Below are 19,742 nucleotides of genomic sequence, written 5' to 3'. Positions count from 1 at the left end.
TTAATATTAATAATTATTAAAAAAATTTCAATATAAATAACTAGTATAATTATTCAAACTAATAAATTATTATCATTAATACAATATTAATTTTTATTATTATTGAATATTAATTATTATTATTATTGTTATTATTAATTATTATTTGAAAATAGAGCAGAGCAAATTTGATTTGAGGAGAGCAGAGCAGGGCAGAGCGGAGTAGAGCATCTCTAAAAAACGGGACCTTATTATTATTATGTAACCGTGCATGACACCGGGAAAAAAAAACTAGTTTGTTATATTACACACAACTATAGAAGTGCACACCAATTTTATAACTTGTTGCAATTAATCAGAGGAGTAACTATTTGGGCCCGATTCCCTCGAATAATACCGGACCTCGAATCATAACTTCAACACTCCACAACAGCGAACAACCTCAACCGTCTTCAAACTCCCGCCACTCAACCACCGTAAACATGGCGGAGCAATACTCCAAGCGCTCTAATCGAATTTTCAACAAACGGAAAACAATTCACTATGAAGAAGAACAAACCCTAACCCTAAATCGATGTACTGTTCGAAGCAATTCTTCAAATTATAACCAATTTAAACCAATTCAATCATATTTGTATAAGCGCCATTCGGAGTGGAAAACCACCAGGCGGCTGGATTCTACAAATATGAATGTTTTTCGTAAATGGACTTATTCGGATTGCGATTCCTCTGATTATAAAGGTAATTATGGATTTTTATGATTATAATTATTTTGATTTTGTTCTAATGTTCAGAATGTTGCACTTTTTTTCATGGATTTTGTGGGTTGAATTTAATTTTTAGCTGTATAGTAGCATAAATTAGATGGTGCACTCGGATGCGCTATGCTCATGGTACACTCGGTCAAAACCGACTATCTCAATAAAAAAAAGTGCTCGTCTTTATATATATATACGTAGTATACTACTTCAGTATTACAAAGAAGATGGATTGTTTTTGATTGAACCAAGCATTGGGATAGTAGAAATTTCATTATAAAAGTAAAGAGGCGAATTTTTTGTCATGTTGAATTCGTTTAAACATTAATACTATATCATATAGTCCACATCTTTCTTTTTCTTTGCTTATTGTGGACATGCCATGCATTAGATATTTTTAATTAGCATTGGATGCAATGTGGATTTTCTGGATGTATATAACGGGCCTAATATATAGTTAAGAAAGCGAGGCGGACAAACCTCGCAAGCGTGGGCTGCAGTTGTAATCTTGCTGCTTGTAGTTATGCTGTTGCACAGTGTGATAGTTCTGCTGCAGGTTTTCAATTAGTTTTGGTCCTTTGCAGTTGTTGTGATCATAAGAATTGTTGTGATCTTAAGGTTTGTTAGGTGGCCTTATTCATTAACTGGTCTTAACCATCGGTCCTTTACTTTGACAAGACTCGTGAGTTGGTTTATGTATCTACATTATGACGGTGTTCAATCCGCTAATTTTAATCTAGGTTGTTTAACTAACTTTAGGATTATTTTGGTTTATGTATCTACAATATGATGGTGTTCAATCCGCTAATTTTAATCCAGGTTGTTTTACTAACTTTAGGATTATTTTTGTTGCTCTGTAATACTTGAATTGTTGCAGTGAGCTGACACTAAGTTTTGTTGCAGCGAGCTAATTTTAATCCAGGTTGTTTTACTATACTAGGTTTTGTTGCAGTGAATTGTTTTACTAACTTTAGGTTTTTTTGTCAACCCTATACAAAGAGAGGTCTCGAGTTATAAATTTCCATGCCCTTAAGTCATCTACAAGTCTCCTTTAAAAAAAAAGGGTCTTGAGCTATTTTAGTTCTTCCTCGATCTATTAATACTTTATTGAGAGGACTGGCATTGTATGTGTCTTCTATTATGCTTCTCTATAAATTATAAGCTTTTGTGATTCTTCATCCAATTTTATATTTTGAGTTGGCTCTGAAATGAGACTTTGTTGTTGTTGTTGATTTTGAATTGAGAGGCAACTGTTTAGACTTTGGTTCTGATTACAGTTTCTCTCTATTTGGTTTTTATTTTTTTATTTTTTTTTTATTACTTTACAGATAAGATTGTCCTCGTAACATACAACATTTTAGGCGTTGAGAATGCATCAAAGCATCCCCATTTATATTTCGGGGTTCCATTTAAGTACATGAAATGGGAGCACCGGAGGGAAGCTATACGCAAAGAGTTAGCTCGATATGGTCCTAGCATAATTTGTTTTCAGGCAAGTCCAGTGTTTCTTGTTTCCTTCTCTGAATATTGTGCTTTTTGTATATATTATGATTTCAAAGAAGATTAGGTGTATGGTGTGATGAAGAAGTTGTGATTTCTGCTCTTTTTGAGGAAAATATCTTAACTATTTGTTTTGCAAGATTAATGTACTAACTATTAACCCTTTTCAATTCTCAAAAAAAGAATAATAAAAAATATGCTCTTCCCAAGTCTCTTTAATATTTGTCATCACATGTCCTTTTCAGGTTTCATTGGCTCTATGGAAATTTAGATTGCTTATTCTTTTATTTTTGCATCTTTGCATGTGACTGTAGGAAGTAGATTGTTATAGTGATTTACATGATGCCCTCCAACAGGATGGATTTGAAGGTGTTTTAAAGGTATCAATTGTTTACCTTTTATCAAGTTGCCTTTAAAGTGATATCTTGACTAAGCTTTCTTTCTTTTGCTGCCGTAGGCTCGCACTGGTGATGCTCAGGATGGATGTGCGATATTTTGGAATCATGAACGGTAATAATTTTTATGTCTAGCTAACGTAAACTTGCTAAAAAAAAAAACTTGCTAAAATGATATTTTAATAGGCATCTGACTAATCTGAGTGAATGAGTTTTTCTCCACACAAAATCTTTAACCTCACCATAACTACCATTCCCTGTGCAACGCAAAACCACCACCTCCATGGCTCCATTGGCCACTTGCCCACCACTTAAAAAGAAAAGTTACATCAGAGGGAGGGAAGGGCGGTTTTTAGATTAAATAAAGAAACTAGAAAACAGGGAGGCAGCAGTGAAGAAGAAGTGGTATGTCATCATCCATGGAAGCAGTAAAAGAAAAGCTTGCTACGTTGCTATTGTTTCTGCCTGTGTAGTTGGAGTTGGCCAGAGGTTTCACTGCTAGAGCTATACATCTTGGATCACCAAAATATATTTTTGGGATGGTGGTTGTTGATGCAAGATTGTAGCGGTGATTGTAATCACACAAGGCACTGTTGGTGGTGATATGAGAAGTTGGTCACGGTGCTGTATTGTAACACCCCAATAATTCTCTCTTAAAAACCTGTGAATAACCTGAACAATTCCAAGAGAATTACTGGCGTGCTACCGCCACGTGTTCAAACGTTAAGGCTTTTTCAGAAAATAGCAGCGGAAAAACTAAAATAAATATATATACGTTTCAAAACCAATAACCAAAACCAAATTAAATCTTACAACTTGGAACCCTTAAGGCCCTTATTCAAAACTGAAACCAATAGAAATAGTATAAAAACAAAGTTGAGTTTAAATAACTTTAATTGTAAATAGTAAATAAAACAAGAAAAGCAACCAACTCTTCATTCAAGATCCCACTATCTAGAAATAGATGTTGCACGTGTAAGAACCTGTGGTTAATCTGCTCTCCAATATTACAAGTGTAAAAATTGGATCGTCACATGGTCATTGAAAGGCGAAGGCCGTGACCAAAGAAATACACACACAAAAGCACGCAATCAGCAAAGCTGAGTACATATAAGCTGCAAAATAAATTAAGAAATACCTAACATGCTACTATTAATCAAGCATAAGCATCATTAAATTACAGACTCAACACATGACTCAATTATCAAATTTATTAAGACCTCACTAGTTTATATTGACCAACACATTTATTTATTTCATTGGATTTAGCAATAGACAAGGTTGTCCAACCCATGTCCCATTTGGAACATCAATAAAAGAAAAACCCCATGCCTCCTTTCGGAAACATCAATAAACATCCAACGACCACGGGCACGACTCCGTGACCGTAGTTAGTATGAGATCTCACCTAACTCCTAGTTTTAAAAAATAATATATGAAATAGGAGACTCATAGATCAGACGGCCTCGATAAAAGTACACGGTTAATACCCCGTGTACCCCAACCCCTGATTGTCATTACTCCAGAAGTGCACCAATCCAGAGTTTTATTGCTCATCCATCTTGCACTTTACGTGATTTACAGGTTTAGACTTGGTGATGACTCATATGTAAACAATACAAACATTCCAAACACAATTCAATCAAACAAGGCAAGTTTCCAATTTAAATTCTTGATTTATTAGTGACAAACAACATTTATTATTTATTCCTTTACTACCTCGGTGTATAAACACCTTGAGTGCATAAGGCACCCCAAAACCTTAACCTTGTCTTATAAGACTTGAATTCCTCCTTTACTCATCCTGTTTGTATAATCATGAATGAGTAATAATTTAATGTTTACAACAATCACATACCTTTGCCTTTAAGCGCACCTTGCATAATTAGAGCACAAATAATACTTGCATTATAAACTAGTGCACATCATTTGAAATTCACAGTGTATAACCAAACAATTTAACCCAGTCAATCCTATACATGATACTAAGTTCTCGATCCGTTCTTAAACATGCACCTACAAGCAAGGTTTCGTAACTTGTACGTACCTTGAATAAACGAATTGATATGTCACATAACCAACTAGAAATCACCTCTTATAAAGTCCTCTCCTAAACCAAACAATAAGATTTCAATCAATACCCAAACAACCAAATTTACAGCAATACTAACTTACTTTAAAACCTTCAAAATCCAATTAAACAACACTTTAAAACCTTCCCTTTAGTTAAAATTATAGGCTTATATATAGTTATTTATATTTCCTTCATAAAAACCTTAAAATACATCATTATACATGAAATTACAGCAAGTTTTAAACTTTATAAAAAACTGATAATTTATTTATAATCAAAATAATTGAACTTTAACACAATTTAAACATAATATGATCATGTAACTTGATTAACACATTTTAAGCCCTAAAACCATGAAAAATCAAGTTTTAAACTCTTATTTTCTAAATTACACAAATCTGAAAATTTATTCAATAGTGTAAACATAATATAACTCATAAAAATTTAGTCTTTTAGAGTGATTAAACACTATTAAGCAACAATAATAACAATTCGAAAACCAAAATTAAATAAAGATTAAAGCTTGGAATAAATTTAATCAAAAGAAAAGGAAGAAGGAAAGAGAGAGAGAAGCAAACGTGGGCTGGTTAGGCGGTGGACGGCGGCGGCAGCAAGGAGTCGCAGGTGGAGCCGTGGTGGTGCGTTGGTGGCTGCGATGGCAGCAGCTTCAAATTTTTTTTTGGTTGAGTGCGTGAAACAGGGGAGTAGTAGCAGCAATATTTTGGGTGGAGGAATGTTTCTGCGTGAGTAAAATAAAGGGGGAATAAGGTGCAAGGCTTTTTAAATAACAATGGGCTAAAAGGGTTCTTCATCCTAATGGAGTTAAGACTTTTATTTGGGCCACAATTGGATGGTTACAAAGAGGTAGGCTTAATTCACTTGAAATTGGACCACTATTATTATAACAACATAAGAAGATAATTTTTTTTTTTTTTATTTATTAAAATAGTGCTTATTAATTTAATAAAGTTCAAATCAATTTCCTATAAAACAATTTATACAATAAAATCAAAATAAAATATTCGTATACGTAATAAATAAATATAATATTAATTTACTAAAAAATAAGGGGGATTACATGTATTGTTTGAAGAAGGCAACAAGCATTGTTGATGTCAGATAGTTGTGGTTGATGGTAGGTGAATTAGGGTTGAAAGATATTATTGTTGGCTGTGCTCAGAGGTAGAGAGAGAATAGATGATGAAGCTTTTAATGCAGAGGGATGGATGTTGAAGGATCTTTATACGAAGGAATGAGTTCTTATTATCAGGGGAACACCCTGTTCTGTTTTTCTTTTTTCCTGTCTCTGCTGTCTAGTATTCCTTTGTACTTGTTTTCGCTCATTGAGATTCTTGAGGGTTTCGCTAAGAATCCAGAGACTTATGAGAGGGGCTTCTGTGGTAATTTTGAGGGAAAGGAGAGACCTTTTGTTGTTGGGGGTGTGGGGACTTTGGACTTAGTATGTAGACTAAGAAGTAAAGGACTTGGGTCTTGGCAATATGTCATTCAGAAACGTTTATATGGAAAGGAAGTGGCTTTGGCTTTTAACTTTTTAACTGAAATCCTTTGATTACTGAATGAGCATGAGCACACATGATCTTTAGAGGAACTGATCGGAAGGTTGCAGATATGCTTGCCAGAGTGTGTGAAAGTTTGTGTCCTAGATGCTGTCTTATATATCTCCTCCATCCTCTCTTTGCATTTGCAGTGATTTTTTATTTTTATTTTTATTTTTTTTGGCCCTTGTGTCTGTATATCCCCTTGTATTGTTTTCAGCTTCCTAAATTAAAAGCTTAAATCTTTTAGTTATAATGGAAAAAGGTGTTCCTTAGTAATGCCTGAGAAGTGACGGCTTATAGAAAAATTCTCCAAGATGCTGAGTTTGTCTTTTCCACCATCTTGTCCTTTTAGATTTCTGGGGAAAGAAGTTGTATGGAGATTATTATATAATTAGTCTTTCACTCTTGGAGTTCTGTTCTTTATTCAAATATCTGTTATATAAAAATTCCAGATGGTAACTGTACAGGTTTAGCTCACTTCTGATGAGTCATTATGAGTGCAGCTGTAATTCCCTAAGAACTTACTTATCATAATGATGGTTTCTGCCTGCTTGATTTTTTTCTGGGTTTACTGATTCTTTTGTCTGACTGAAGTTATTCTATGCTTTGGGCACAGGTTTAATCTTCTGCATGAGGAAAGCATTGAATTTCAAAGCTTTGATTTGCGTAACAATGTTGCACAATTCTGTGTCCTGAAGGTATGTTAATCAGTTGATCCCATGATGTACACAGTATGTTCATACTGTAGCTAAAACTATGATGTTACATGTTTTTAACTTTTCAAATCATATAGTTTTGTTCCTGGTTTTTTAGTGAGTTTTTATTTTTTTATTATATGCTTGTTAAAGAGCTGTTTATATTTCATAATATGGGATATAAGGTACCTTTGCTTCATGTTATTTGGTTTAGCTATATATACTTGCCTAATATGTGTGTAGAATTGTACCATCTAAAATTATAGGTCTTATCTAGAATTACCTAAGACTAAGAGGACTACGTATAATGTACAGTCGTACAGAGGACATAATTATTGACTGGAGACTGAGAGAACCAGGGCAAAACAGGGGAACAAAGAGTTAGAATGAGAGGCATGTGCTGATAGAGAAAATTGACACTGTTCGATAGGTCATCGAATGTCATTGATACTGAGATGGTGTTATCTAGGCCTCTAGGGTATTGGAATTCTCTCTGCATTATGTAATGGACTTGGTAGATGGGCCACCCAAGCTACCGATACGCTCCAAATATCAGAGAAGGGGAAAGAAAAGCAAACAAGCTGAGCAATCAACCACATCACAGGAGGAGGAAACACAGTTGGCACAAGAAAAACCAAATTAATATTTCGAAGAGGAGCAATACCAAATAGTGGAGACATGGAATAGCAGTGTTATAGAGAAGGAGATAAGATTAATTAACCTCAGTTAGCCTTTTTGCAGTCTTTGCCTTTGTATATATTAAGGAATGTGTGGAGGTAGGAAATCACGTGATTAGACTTGTGTAGTTTGAGAGTAGTAACCTCAAGTTACTTTCTAGGAGAGTTGTAACCTAAACTTACTAGACATTCAATCAATCCACTGCCTTTTGCTAGCTCAAATTCTTGTTCTTTTTCTTGTATTTGGTTATTTACATTTGTGTGTGTTGGGTCTCTCACACATTATGTTGTTAATTACTTTATCTCTTTCAAGTTGACTTGCAACACTTCTCTTAACTGGAAATCTCAGAATATATGCAACCTATCACACATAAGGTTTGTTTCATACTTTCCTTGCACACAATTACAATGTTTCCCTTACTATATCAACTAAATATGAAAACTCTACCCATCAATAAATGCTTTCTCCACCTTGTACCATTTTATAGGTCTTCTTTGGCTCTTCCATAATCCCCTTTCATCCTCATCTATTACCCAACACAAGTTCCTGGTGGCAACTCCTCTTTCTCCTCCCGAATATGACTTCATATTTCCTTTCCCTTTCTTCCTCTTCTTCTCTGGCTTCTTCTTTTGAAGTATTCAATGATATAATTCTCTGAGTTGTTTCTTTCTGATACCGTGTTTCGATTCCTCTCCTGCATCTATTTCTTCCTCTTTTACTGAAGATGCAATATTTTCTCACTCAATATAAAATCTGCTCGGTTGAACTTTCTGATGAACTTTATGTGTGCTATTTTAAAAAATTTGATTTTATCTGGAATTATTAGGGACCTTTGTTTACTTGGTCTAATTAATTAGGTTAGGGCTGTGGGATATTATGGTGATGTGTTTCTGGTTGTAGTCTCTCCTCTCTTGCTAGTTTGTTTGGGCTGATGCATGTTGTTGGTAATGGGTTTACATTGTGGTGGTATTGGGGTTGCATTTTTTTTAGGTGGTGGCCACAGGCTAATGGTTGGCTTGCTTTGGTGAGTTGGCAGGGTAGATGATGGTTGGGTGATTTGTCGGTGGTGGTTGGCGGATAGTGGTGGTTCCCATAGGCTGGCAGAGTAGCAGGGATGATTGGGGCTTGGTAGTCAAGGTCAGCAGAGAGCGGGCGGTGGTCAGGCAGTGGGAAAAGGAAGAAAGGTAGGGTTGAGGTAGTGCTTAAGCAATTAATTTGCTAATAGAATTACAGTTCTAGACAAAGGACTTTTTTTTATATAGATGTACTCGATAAAAAAACTAGATTATGCAATGATAAAACTAAAAATAAAATTGAATATTTGCAAAAAAAGGAATTAAAATTGGTACATTAAAAAAATACCAAAAAAGATAAGAGGAGTTTGTCCGCCTCCTACATATATGATACCCTCACCTACAAAAAAGCTTGGAAAACCAAAACCATTCGGAATTCCATAAAGTATTCGTTCTATCAAAAAACCTTTGTTAATTGTCTGTTTACCATTCTCTCTCCTATGCCTCAATCAGTGTGTCAAGCCCTTTGGTTGCAAGTATTTTGAAACATAAGAAGTACTCGTGTTGCTTAGATTGATAGTTAGCTGGTGCTTTTTTTGTAAGGCCATTTGCATTTTCCTTAACAGGAAAGGATTTTTTGGATCAACGGTGTGCTTCTCATTAGTTTACTTTACCTTTACAAGTAACTGTGGAAGCCATCAACTTTGAGTCTCTTCCTCTCATAAGTTTTATGGGAAACACCATATACGTTTTTTAGTCTTAGGGATGTGGAAAATGGGGAGATGATATTGAATCAACTCAATCAAGCTATTTCATTACATAATGAACATTCTGTAAAAAATGTGCTGTTCAACAGAAATTGGTTTTATAACATGTGTTTTAAAGTATTACTTGCATCCGTTTGGACTATAAAATTTGCCACGTTAGCCTTTATGAGCCACTATTGTAACCATGGTTTATTGTAATCAGTAATTTTTAAAAATAAAATTGTCCTTGTATCTAAAACGCCTTATTTTAAATTTAACTTGATAAAATTTTAGAAGTTACTTCTTCCTTTCTTCTATATGAAACACTTTGGTTATTATAGTATTCATATACTCTACTTTCACCATTTTTGGTGATTTATGCTAAAAAAAAAAAAAGAAAAAAAAAATGTTACGTGGGATCTTATTAAATTCGTCTCTTTTTTTTTTTTATATATTTTTATAAAATTTTTGAATTTATATTTTATAATTATTTTTACTTGCTGATAAAAATTCAGCTAAAACTGTAAGCTGCTTTTATCATTCATTCCTTCTCCCTTTGCACCCTTTTGATCCATATGGTTTGCCTCCAATTGGAGGAAAGATGTGTGTTTTGGGGGGTGGGAAGGGGGATAATCTTTTGTTATTATACGTATGTCTTTGTTTCTTCCTGTTGTTCTGAACTTTTAGCTGACAGCAGTTTTCATCATTTTTGTAGTGGATGAAACTATAGTCCAATTAATAGACTTTTGATCTTTTGTCACAGATGAATGCTGATTCATTGAATCCTGAATCAAAGATGTCAAAGCCAACGTAAGTCCTGTATGTATCAAGTGGTATATATTCTCTCGAAATTTATGGTTTTAGGACATTAGGTGGTTGGCATCGCGAGGTGATGACTTTTCTGACGAGTTGCAGAATTCTATGAAGTTAAAATATAATGTTAGAAAGCACAATTACTCTGCTCCTATGTTAGGAACAGTATGTTAGCCGAAGCAATTAGTTACCTTTATGGATCCTTTTATGGATTCTTTGGCCTGAGAGTGGGGAGACGTACGGAGATTGGTTTTGGGGTGAGAGCGGCATTACACTGGAAAAGGAAAATGTTTTAATAGTATGTAAATTTTAGAAGTGGTTTTGTTTAGCTACAACATATTTGTATGCCAATTAGTTTTCAGTACAAATGGTATCTTCAAATTACACCAACTATACATGTGGTGATAATCAATGTCTACAGTCTACTACAGGCTATAGTGTAAGCTTCATTATGTATTGCTCCAACATAAATTTAGAATCACTGATTTTGGATTTGGATATTTTCAGATTAAATTTACAAGAAAGTTAAATTTGAAGCCTTGGGAAATTCCTTCTAACTACTGCCCTCTTTCTTCTATGTGCCTTTCACTCCCCTAAAAAATCTACTTTATGAGAGAAGATTTTCCTTTTGATTCTCGTGTCAATCACTTGAATGACAGTTGCAGATAATATGGAGGGAGTCTTCATTGCTGAATTATAATTTTAAAAAATATGTAAAATAATACATCATGTAACCAATTTGAGCATTGTTTGTATTCCAGTCGTCAACTTGTGGACTTCTCCATCACAATTCTTAATTTTAAGAAGGATCCTCCTAGGTTGGCATAATTTAGGAGTAGTTTGTAACTTTGTACATTCATGCTGTCACACGGACACTTCTTTTTTTTCTTCCCCCACCCTCCCCCTTTTATTTTATGTCAGCACAATTATAGATACTTTATACGTTTTAATATTATACGAGTCTGTAAGCAAAAAAATTAATGTATCTACCACGATGCTACATGTAGAAGTCTGGTTGTTGGAAATATACACGTTCTTTTCAACCCAAATCGAGGGGACATCCAGCTGGGACAGGTATTGCATATAATAAATTATGAATGATATAGTTACTTCAGGCTTTGTCAAATTTGTTTCTATTTTGTCTATAGACACAATTGACATACCCTTCAAAACAACTTCGACAGATACGTCTGTTTCTGGATAGGGCCCACAGATTATCTGAAGAATGGGGTGGGATCCCTGTTGTGCTTTGTGGTGATTTTAATAGTGTCCCTCAGGTATTCCTGCTGTTACAGTTTCAAAAGTTGGCTGAGTTTCACAATTATTTGTCTTATAAAATTATTTTTGCTTACAGAGTGCTGCGTATCAGTATATATCCTCCGCAAAGGTAAACATATAGTCTTTCATGATAAGCTATCCTTAATTGTTTATATTCTTATACATGTACGTCTTGTTTGCAGTTGGATCTTTTACAACAAGACAGAAAACGTGTATCTGGGCAGATTCAGATGCCACTGTGTCACTCTTTTTCACCTAAGGGGCCATTCAGGTATTTCTTCAAATTCATATTGTCTTCATTGGTTGTTAATAGCACATGCGGCTTGCTGTCCTCCATTCCCCCTTTTGCCCTCACCTTTTCCATGTGAATAAATCTATGATCTATTCTTGCCTTCTTGGCATTTTGAAGACTTTTGATTTGCATATTTATCCTAGTGATTGTCTGCAAGACTTTTACTGAATGATATGCAATATCTTAAAGTCATGTATTATTGTTTGTGGAAGCACTTTGTATGTTTTATTTAAATAAATATTTCTATCCTCTGTCATGCACAAGATTGCCTTTTACAAACACTGGGTTATTTTGATTTGAGGATAATGAAAAATGAAGTGGACTTGAAACTCTTGTAAGTCATTTAAAAAAGTGTTTAATTGAAAAGGATGTGAATGGTTGATGGTTTCTCAATAATTCTCATTATATCCTTAGAGTGATGAGTTAGATTTGAGAATTGATGCTTTTGGTTTCTTGGGAGGACTAAAGTTAGATTGTTAATTGAGTGATAGAATTCCTGGAAATTTACCTTTTTCTTATTTTTCTCCTTTAAAAGTAGGATTTATTTGAAAATAACACCACATATTTTGAAAAAAATGGATTATAACACCACCTTTTCTCGAATTTGTATTATAACACCACATAAAAATCAAAAAAATAGATTTCATCACCTACTAACGGATTCCATCCAAGAATCTGTTAGTGGGGCTCACTTTTGACACATGTCACTCATCTATTGGATTAAAAAAAATTAATTTTTTTTTAATTAAAAAAAAAAGAAAAATCCTAAAATGCTAAACCAGCCACCACCGGCGGTGGGTTCCCACCACCGTCGCCCAAACCTAACCCCCGAAGCTCCGAGACCGTCGCTGAACCACCGTCGTCACCATACCCTGCCCCAAAACCTCCGATACCGTCACCACACCATCGAAACCCCAACGTAAACTAGCCGAAACCCCAGCCCACATCGTCGCCGAACCACCGTCAGCCGAAACCTAACCCAACCCAGCCAAAACCTCCCAGCCACTTCGATTCCTCCTCGAAAAACCACCCCTGTACTTCGCTTCACCTTCAAACCGGTCGAAAACCACTTTCGAAGCCCCAACTGGGTCGATTTTGCGGCGAGGCGACGACATGGGTGGTTTTCGGTGGTTCGTGGTAAGGGTTTGCACGTATTGATTGGTGGGATTTGCGCGGGGGGAGGGGGGCTGTGGTGGGTGGGGATGATGGGCAGTGATTTCGCCGGTGAAGGAAGGGTTGCCGGCGTCAGTAGGAGTCTCCGGCTGCGGAGTCGCGGCCGCCGGTGGTGGGCTAGTGGCTAGGTTAGGGTTATAGGGTGTTTTTCTTTTTTTTTTTTTTAAAAAAAAAATTTACCTTTATTTTTTAAACCAATGTCTTATTGCCACGTGTCTATCTTGGGTCCCACTAACGGATTTCATCCAAAATTCAGTTAGAAGGTGGTGAAATCCAATTTTTGGATTTTTTTTGTGGTGTTATAATCTAGGATGCACGGACTCGGGTACGGGTGTCGGATTCGAGTATGGGTCAAAGAGTCGGACTCGGAAAATTCTAAAATTAAGGATCCGGGGACACGTCTTTAAAGAGTCCAAATTTTGGATTTGGACTCGGGGACACGGAAATGCAAAAAAAAAATATACTATAATAATAAAAAAAAAAAATAGTTAATTATTCAATGATTTTTTAATTTTATTTTAAATTTTTTTGTTTAGAACTGTACATGGCAGAAAAAAAAAAAAAACACAGTAAGAAAGAAAAGTCAAAGTACATTTATTGTTCAGATTAAAATAAAGATAAACGAAAAGGGAAAAAAGAAAAGGTAAACCTGGTAAAGAGGAGTTAGAGGACACGTGATTATATCCCCACTAAAAGTAAGTACTTTTCCCCACCTACCCCCACCTCCACAATTATACAAAAAAAAAGAAAAAGAAAAAGAAAACAGAAATTGCAACTTGAAAATGTCGAAGAACCAGAACAACCCAGCCTCCCGTCGCCGGCTAAGAAAACCGGCAACTTCTTGGTGCTGGCCTGCTCGTCTTTCCCTTCCAATCAAAAGCCCTAAGATTTCGACTCTTGTTTTGGTGAATCCGACCTTCTATTTTAGATCTAGGGTTTATGACTAACGAGTCCACTTTTCTCCCAAGCGTCCGACCTTCTATTTAAAAGTGTATGAGATATGAAAGTAGACTTTGTGATAAATACAACTGCTTGAAGTAGGTTCTTATTTATAATCAAATTTTCCCTTTGGTTCTGATCAAGGAATGGGAGGCAAAAGCCATCGATATGTAGATGGACTGATGAAGAATTAAAATTTGCTACTGGGAGTGAGGAAGTCACTTGTCTGCAGCATAGCCTAAAACTCCGCAGTGCATATCATGGTGTTCCTGTAAGACGGTCTTAGATCTCAAAAATCTTTCACATTGCTATGGTCTGTTGTTTAGACATATCAATCTGGGATTTCATTGTATTGCCTGATGTTTGGTAAATTATTTGGTCAGGGGAGTGTCACAACAAGAGATAATATTGGAGAACCTTTGGCAACATCATTTCATTGTAATTTCATGGGAACTGTTGATTACATATGGTAAGAAAACCTTAATGATTAAATCAGCATGGATTTGAACTTAAAGAGCAACTGATATCTATATGTTGCTTCCTGTAGGCACAGTGACCAACTTGTTCCTGTCAGGGTCCTTGAAACACTGCCTATAAATGCATTGGAAAAATTGGGAGGGCTTCCGAGTAAGGTACTTCTAGTTATAGCCTAAAAGCTGTTCTTGTGTTTATAATATTTCATAGTCCCTCTTTTGTGGTTGATAAAGGTCTTCCTGCTTTGAAAAGGATTGCTTGATCAAAGTAATATGTTTCGTCATAGACTCGCACAGGTCTATTTTAAGTACTCTTGAATTATGCTATCAATAACTGAGTGCCTTTGTGAAGGAATATAACCTTACATGATTAGGTTGATTATATAGATCATGAAAATAATTTCTCCCTTTACTGATTTGAAACTCAGAATTGAAATAGCTTTTCGATGCATCCTGTAGCTGGCTATCCAGCTCTGAGAGTTGTTACAAACAATTTTTGTCACTAATATGCATCAGCCCCATGTTCCTTTTGATAGACCTATAACTTGGTATTTAACCTCTGCACGTAGATCTTTAAAGAAAAACACTATAGTTACTTTTCAGTTGTCACATGGTATTGGAACCTGGGTTTAACAACATCAATAGCTTAACTAATGTGGTTTATGCATCAGCTCCGAGCTCCGTTTGTTAGATCTATAGCTCTTGTTGGATATGTTTCTCTGCCGTTTCATTACATAATTGTTGTTCTAAAGGATTTTGAATTCTCATTTCACAAATTGCCATTTCCTAGTCTGTGTTTTGAATATATACTATGATATTGGTCATAAATTTACTTTTTACCATTGAGGATCATTCCTGTTGAATAACTGTACCACATATCCCACACTTTCCTCCTTTTATTCGAACCATGTATATTTGTAAGAGCAGAGTTTACAAACTTGACAATAGAAGAATAGGCCTACTGGCTACCTGATTGACCATACATCCACAAAATTTGTCATCATTGGCATATAATTTAAATTGAGAATTAGTTCTCTTTAACTTAGAAACTTATTATTTATTCTTGTCAGAAGCACACCAGATCAAACTAAACTAGATTTATTTATTTTTTGATAATTGTTTACTTGTTACCAAACATCTCTAATTGTGTGCTACTATAAATTATATTCTAGTGTAAAATTACGGTCAAAGTTTCTTTTTTAATTTCTGTTTACTTATTATTCAATACATTTAATTGTGTATAATAATAAATAAGTGTAAAAATATGGTCAAAATTTAGTCAGACTATTTTCATACTAAAATACCAAGCAATGCTTGGTCTGGTGAGAAAGTTTGCATCTCACTACTATGAGGTTGATCAAACCTACCTAGAGGCACTCTGGGGTGAAATTCCCTTAACCTCCCCCCTCCCCCACTCCTAAAGGGTCTAAGCTTGCAAACCCGGGCCGGGTTGAATTGCAAGAGTTTTCAGGGTAGGGCCCTTCTCCTTACCTTCCAAAAAAAAAAACAAAAAAAAAAGTCACTCTGGAACACTTAAAAGATAGATTAAATCACTCTGGAACACGCTCTGAATACCTTGATTCGAAGGATCTTTTTGCCAGGTTTATTTGTTTTCTTGCCTTCCTGTTTTCACAGCAGTCACATCCCATAGTTTAATTGCCTTCGTCATATGTTATGAACTTCCAATGCAGTAGAAGCTGCAAATTTAGAAATTGGGACCATGAGGGAATAGCATGGATTGGTGACTCAGGGTTTTTAGTTTATAGAGCAAGGGTTTATGAGTTGGATCTTATCTCTATCAATAGCAGATTAAAATCAAACTATGAGGTAACCCTCTTGTTAGAATAAATCAGGCTTAGTAGAAAAACTCTACACTCTTAATAATGTACTCCCTCCGTCTCCTTTCTAAAGTTAAGTTTGAAATTTTACGCGGGTATTAAAAACAAATGTTTGGGAGTAGGTAAAATGGGAATATATAATTTGAGTGTAGTTAAATATTTTGGTAAACGGAAATTTTTTCTTTAGGAGTTGGTAAATATTTTGGTAAATGGGAAAAGTTGCTTTGGGATTATGTAAATTTTTTGGCAAATGAGAATAGCTGCATTGGAAATAGGTAAATATGAGGGTGTGTAGATTTTTTGTTGGAAGTTGAAACGTAACCATAGAAAGGAATCGCTAAAAATGGATAAAAGAGGCGGAGGGAGTAGCTTATTAGAAACTTTATGGATGTACACCCACCACATAGGATTTGTTCCTCCCTTTCTCTGTTTCTATTTCAGTTTCTTTAATTTGAAGCTGTTGGTATTGTTTTCCATTTATTCAAACCAGAGCAACTGAGGAAAGGCTTACTCTTTGAGATGCCAGCTGATTATATATGAAGTAAATAATATACCCCTTTGTCTGCTCTTGTTGTTGCAATATCAGATAGGTCACTTGCTAACTGAAAATTTCAAGATAAATCCAGCACTCTGCGCTTATTGTGCCTAGAACTGCAGATTTTGGAGTATGGTGTTGTGAGGATTATATTTGTTGGACTTGAGGAATTGGTGCAGAGGACAGGTCACTTTCCAATTGAGCATTCTTGATTAAATTTTTTTTTTTTTTTTTTTTTTTTTTGGACAACGGGTAAAAGGAGGCTAGCTCCCAACAGGCTCGACGCAAGAATTAAAACTACAAACAAACTTGGACCTCTTCGCAGAGTTAGTAAAAACAGAAAACATCCAAGAAATAGGGGGACTACTAACATGATCATCTAAGAGGGGGGATACAATGAGATTGACTAATTCCAGTATGGATGTTAGACATGAGATACTCGAGGTTTGATCCTTTACGTTTTCTTGTCCTGCAAAACTGATTCCTATGATGAGAAACAGCTGGCTTCTTCCTCTTCCTCTTCCTCTTCTTCACATGCGGCCTACCCAACATTCTATTCTTCAAATTGTTGGAGTTAAAAATGAAGGTAACGGGGGTAGGGATGAGTGGCTCCTCCAATTCCACTTCTAAACCCATGGGATCATCCTTATTAGATCCTACCGACTCCACTTCAGCTTGATCAGTAATGTGGAAGTCGTTTATAAGCGTTTCGTTACTATTCTCGATGCATGTGGATGCATTGCTGTAGTTAGTGGTGCTTGAGTGTATGTGATCACCTGATTTTTCAAATTGATTAAATTGTTCTCCCTACCCAGAACAGCTAGTTTGAGAGTGATATGGGACTTTGGGTAGCTGAACTTAAATATGTGATGACTCATGAGGATAGTCTAACTTCATAATTACTGGCCCCATTGCTATAATCGCTAGCAGTTGAGGTTTGGATTCCCTCTTAATGCTTTCTCGCAATTGAAGTCGCTTAAAAGACTTGGCTTAACTTCCCTACTAACATGTAACTAAAGATGGTTGTGGGTCATGCTGAGCCCATGTGCTTGCAGTTAGCTAAGCCCGAAGCACAAGCTACATGCCTTGCCAAATTTTTCAAAAGGTCATCCCATGCATGGCCCAAGCCCATGAGCCACAGTGCCATGCTTGCGTAAAGTAGGATCACTATGATTGTTGATAGGTAATAGAGTAGAGGATCTGCAATATAATTTAAGAACCTACATAAGATTGTAATTTATAAGAGAAAAATCTTAGTGAAGCTGTTGAACTATAAGTCCCTTAAAATTTTACACAATGTTGTTTTCTCTGTGAATGGTGTGTATGTTGCTGAGAACTGGAAGTACTCCAACCTCTGTCTTAGAATAATAAAATTTAAGGTTGGGGATTGACACTAATAAATACCTCTATAAGATATTTAATGATTTGTGGTTTCTGCCGTTCCTTTTAGATTTGTTAAATCACTAGTTCATTACTAGTAATTTACCATAGTTGATAAAAAGGTTGATAACTTGGTATGCTGTTGATTTAGAAAGTTCTATCTGTAGTTAAGCTTGTATGGTCCATATTTCTGCTACCTGTAAATTCAATGTGATATATATTACCAAAGAAAGGATTGCTTTAACTTCTTTATAGCTTCCCCCTCAAAAAAAAAAAAAAAAAAAAAAAAAAAATATTTATAGCTTTAAAGATGCGTTACCAAAGGTGACATTACTAATTAAAGGCGCTTAGTGCTCTGTTTCTTGTTAAACCTTTGCCAAATAAAAAAATTGCTGACACAGTTGTTGCTTCTGGTGTAGATTTGGGGCAGCGATCACCTGGCGTTGGTGTGTGAATTTGCTTTTGCAAGCACTGAAGTTTAAAAGGGGTAGCAACTGCTGTCACACTTCTTCATTGGAATAGTTGCAAGCACTGGACATAAAGTGTCATATAGGGCGTATAGGGAATGATCAGCCTAACATTGAAATTTATGTGGTATGGCCATGAAATACTTAAGCAATGGTCTCAGGATCCGTATGAACTGTCGGTTGACTATGAATCAAATGTCCCTTTGGGAATATTAAGCGCCCGAGAAACTAAGCAGTTAAGTTGACTGAAGAAATAGAAGAGTATGAAAATGGGGATCAAATCATGAGGGATGGGCATATCTGAGTCAATAGCAGCTAGCACAGGCAGATCAAGACTTGAAGGACAAATAATTTATATCAAAAGTTGTGTAAATGGCGTTTTTGAATGACAGTTCATGTTAGTCAATGCTAGTCAATCTCAAATCCTTTTGGGATTAAGGCTTTTTTTTTTTTTTTTTTTTTTTCTGATTAAAAAATTTAAGTAAAATAAAATAGAAAGATCATGTATTCTAGAATATAAATCCTCTCTCCACATTATACCTCTTTTCTAAATTATTAGATAACTTTTCCTAGTTATATATGAATAGTGTTTGTTCACTTTACGTTTTGTAGCTTAGTTATTGTAAACACACGACTTATCTCTATTATATAGGGCAAAACATGTTGTGTATTGTTCGCATATTTGATTTTTTTATTTATTGGTGCAAAAAGTTCAAGTATTTGGTTGGATAATTTTAAAATAATAGTAATTTTTTAAATCGAATTTTGTTATATTTGAATAAAAATTCTCTAAATTGAAGGTTAGTCATCAATTTGTCTCTGATTTCACTCTAGTATGTTCTCGTTGTACATTTCTAATGGTACTATTAGATTGTATATTGGTATGTCCAATTTAAATACTTATTTGTAACATTATAGTGTAGCATTAGAAGGCTTTATTATACTATTAGACCATCTAATGGTATGTTACATGCAATTTGAAGAGTTGAATTTTTTTGTTTTTGTCTAAGATGAAGTGTAAAAGTGAGTCGCACTAAAGTAAATAATATGTAATTGCGAAAACATAATTGTCTATCGGGTATTGCCTAAGACTTCCTCAAGGATTGTTGGTAGAAGAGAGGATGCAAATGAAAGTATAATGACTCCTAGTTTGGGCT

General features: G+C 35.2%; 1 protein-coding gene across 4 annotated transcripts; it reads left to right on the top strand.

Annotated features, from left to right (window-relative positions):
• The first annotated feature begins 335 nt into the window (after positions 1-335).
• On the top strand, positions 336-19,044 carry LOC145598687 (carbon catabolite repressor protein 4 homolog 5-like). 4 transcript variants are annotated; one of them, XM_081655085.1, is made up of 14 exons: positions 336-720; positions 2,066-2,229; positions 2,552-2,617; positions 2,695-2,747; positions 6,882-6,963; positions 10,161-10,207; positions 11,221-11,284; positions 11,395-11,487; positions 11,565-11,597; positions 11,671-11,759; positions 14,037-14,163; positions 14,276-14,361; positions 14,440-14,524; positions 18,538-19,044. In XM_081655085.1, exons 1-14 carry the CDS (start codon positions 462-464, stop codon positions 18,598-18,600), a joined length of 1,311 nt encoding a protein of 436 aa, XP_081511211.1. In that variant the 5' UTR covers positions 336-461; the 3' UTR covers positions 18,601-19,044. The 4 variants fall into 4 exon arrangements, with proteins under 4 accessions (XP_081511211.1, XP_081511196.1, XP_081511204.1 ...); XM_081655070.1 differs by having other exon boundaries at positions 11,218-11,284; XM_081655078.1 differs by having other exon boundaries at positions 2,066-2,233; positions 2,556-2,617; positions 11,218-11,284.
• Positions 19,045-19,742: the final 698 nt, after the last annotated feature.

This window comes from Chenopodium album, chromosome 2 (assembly GCF_948465745.1).
Source record: "Chenopodium album chromosome 2, dcCheAlbu1.1, whole genome shotgun sequence".
NCBI lineage: Eukaryota > Viridiplantae > Streptophyta > Magnoliopsida > Caryophyllales > Amaranthaceae > Chenopodium > Chenopodium album.
Note: the sequence above shows the minus strand (reverse complement) of the source record. Positions and strands in the feature narration are given on the sequence as shown.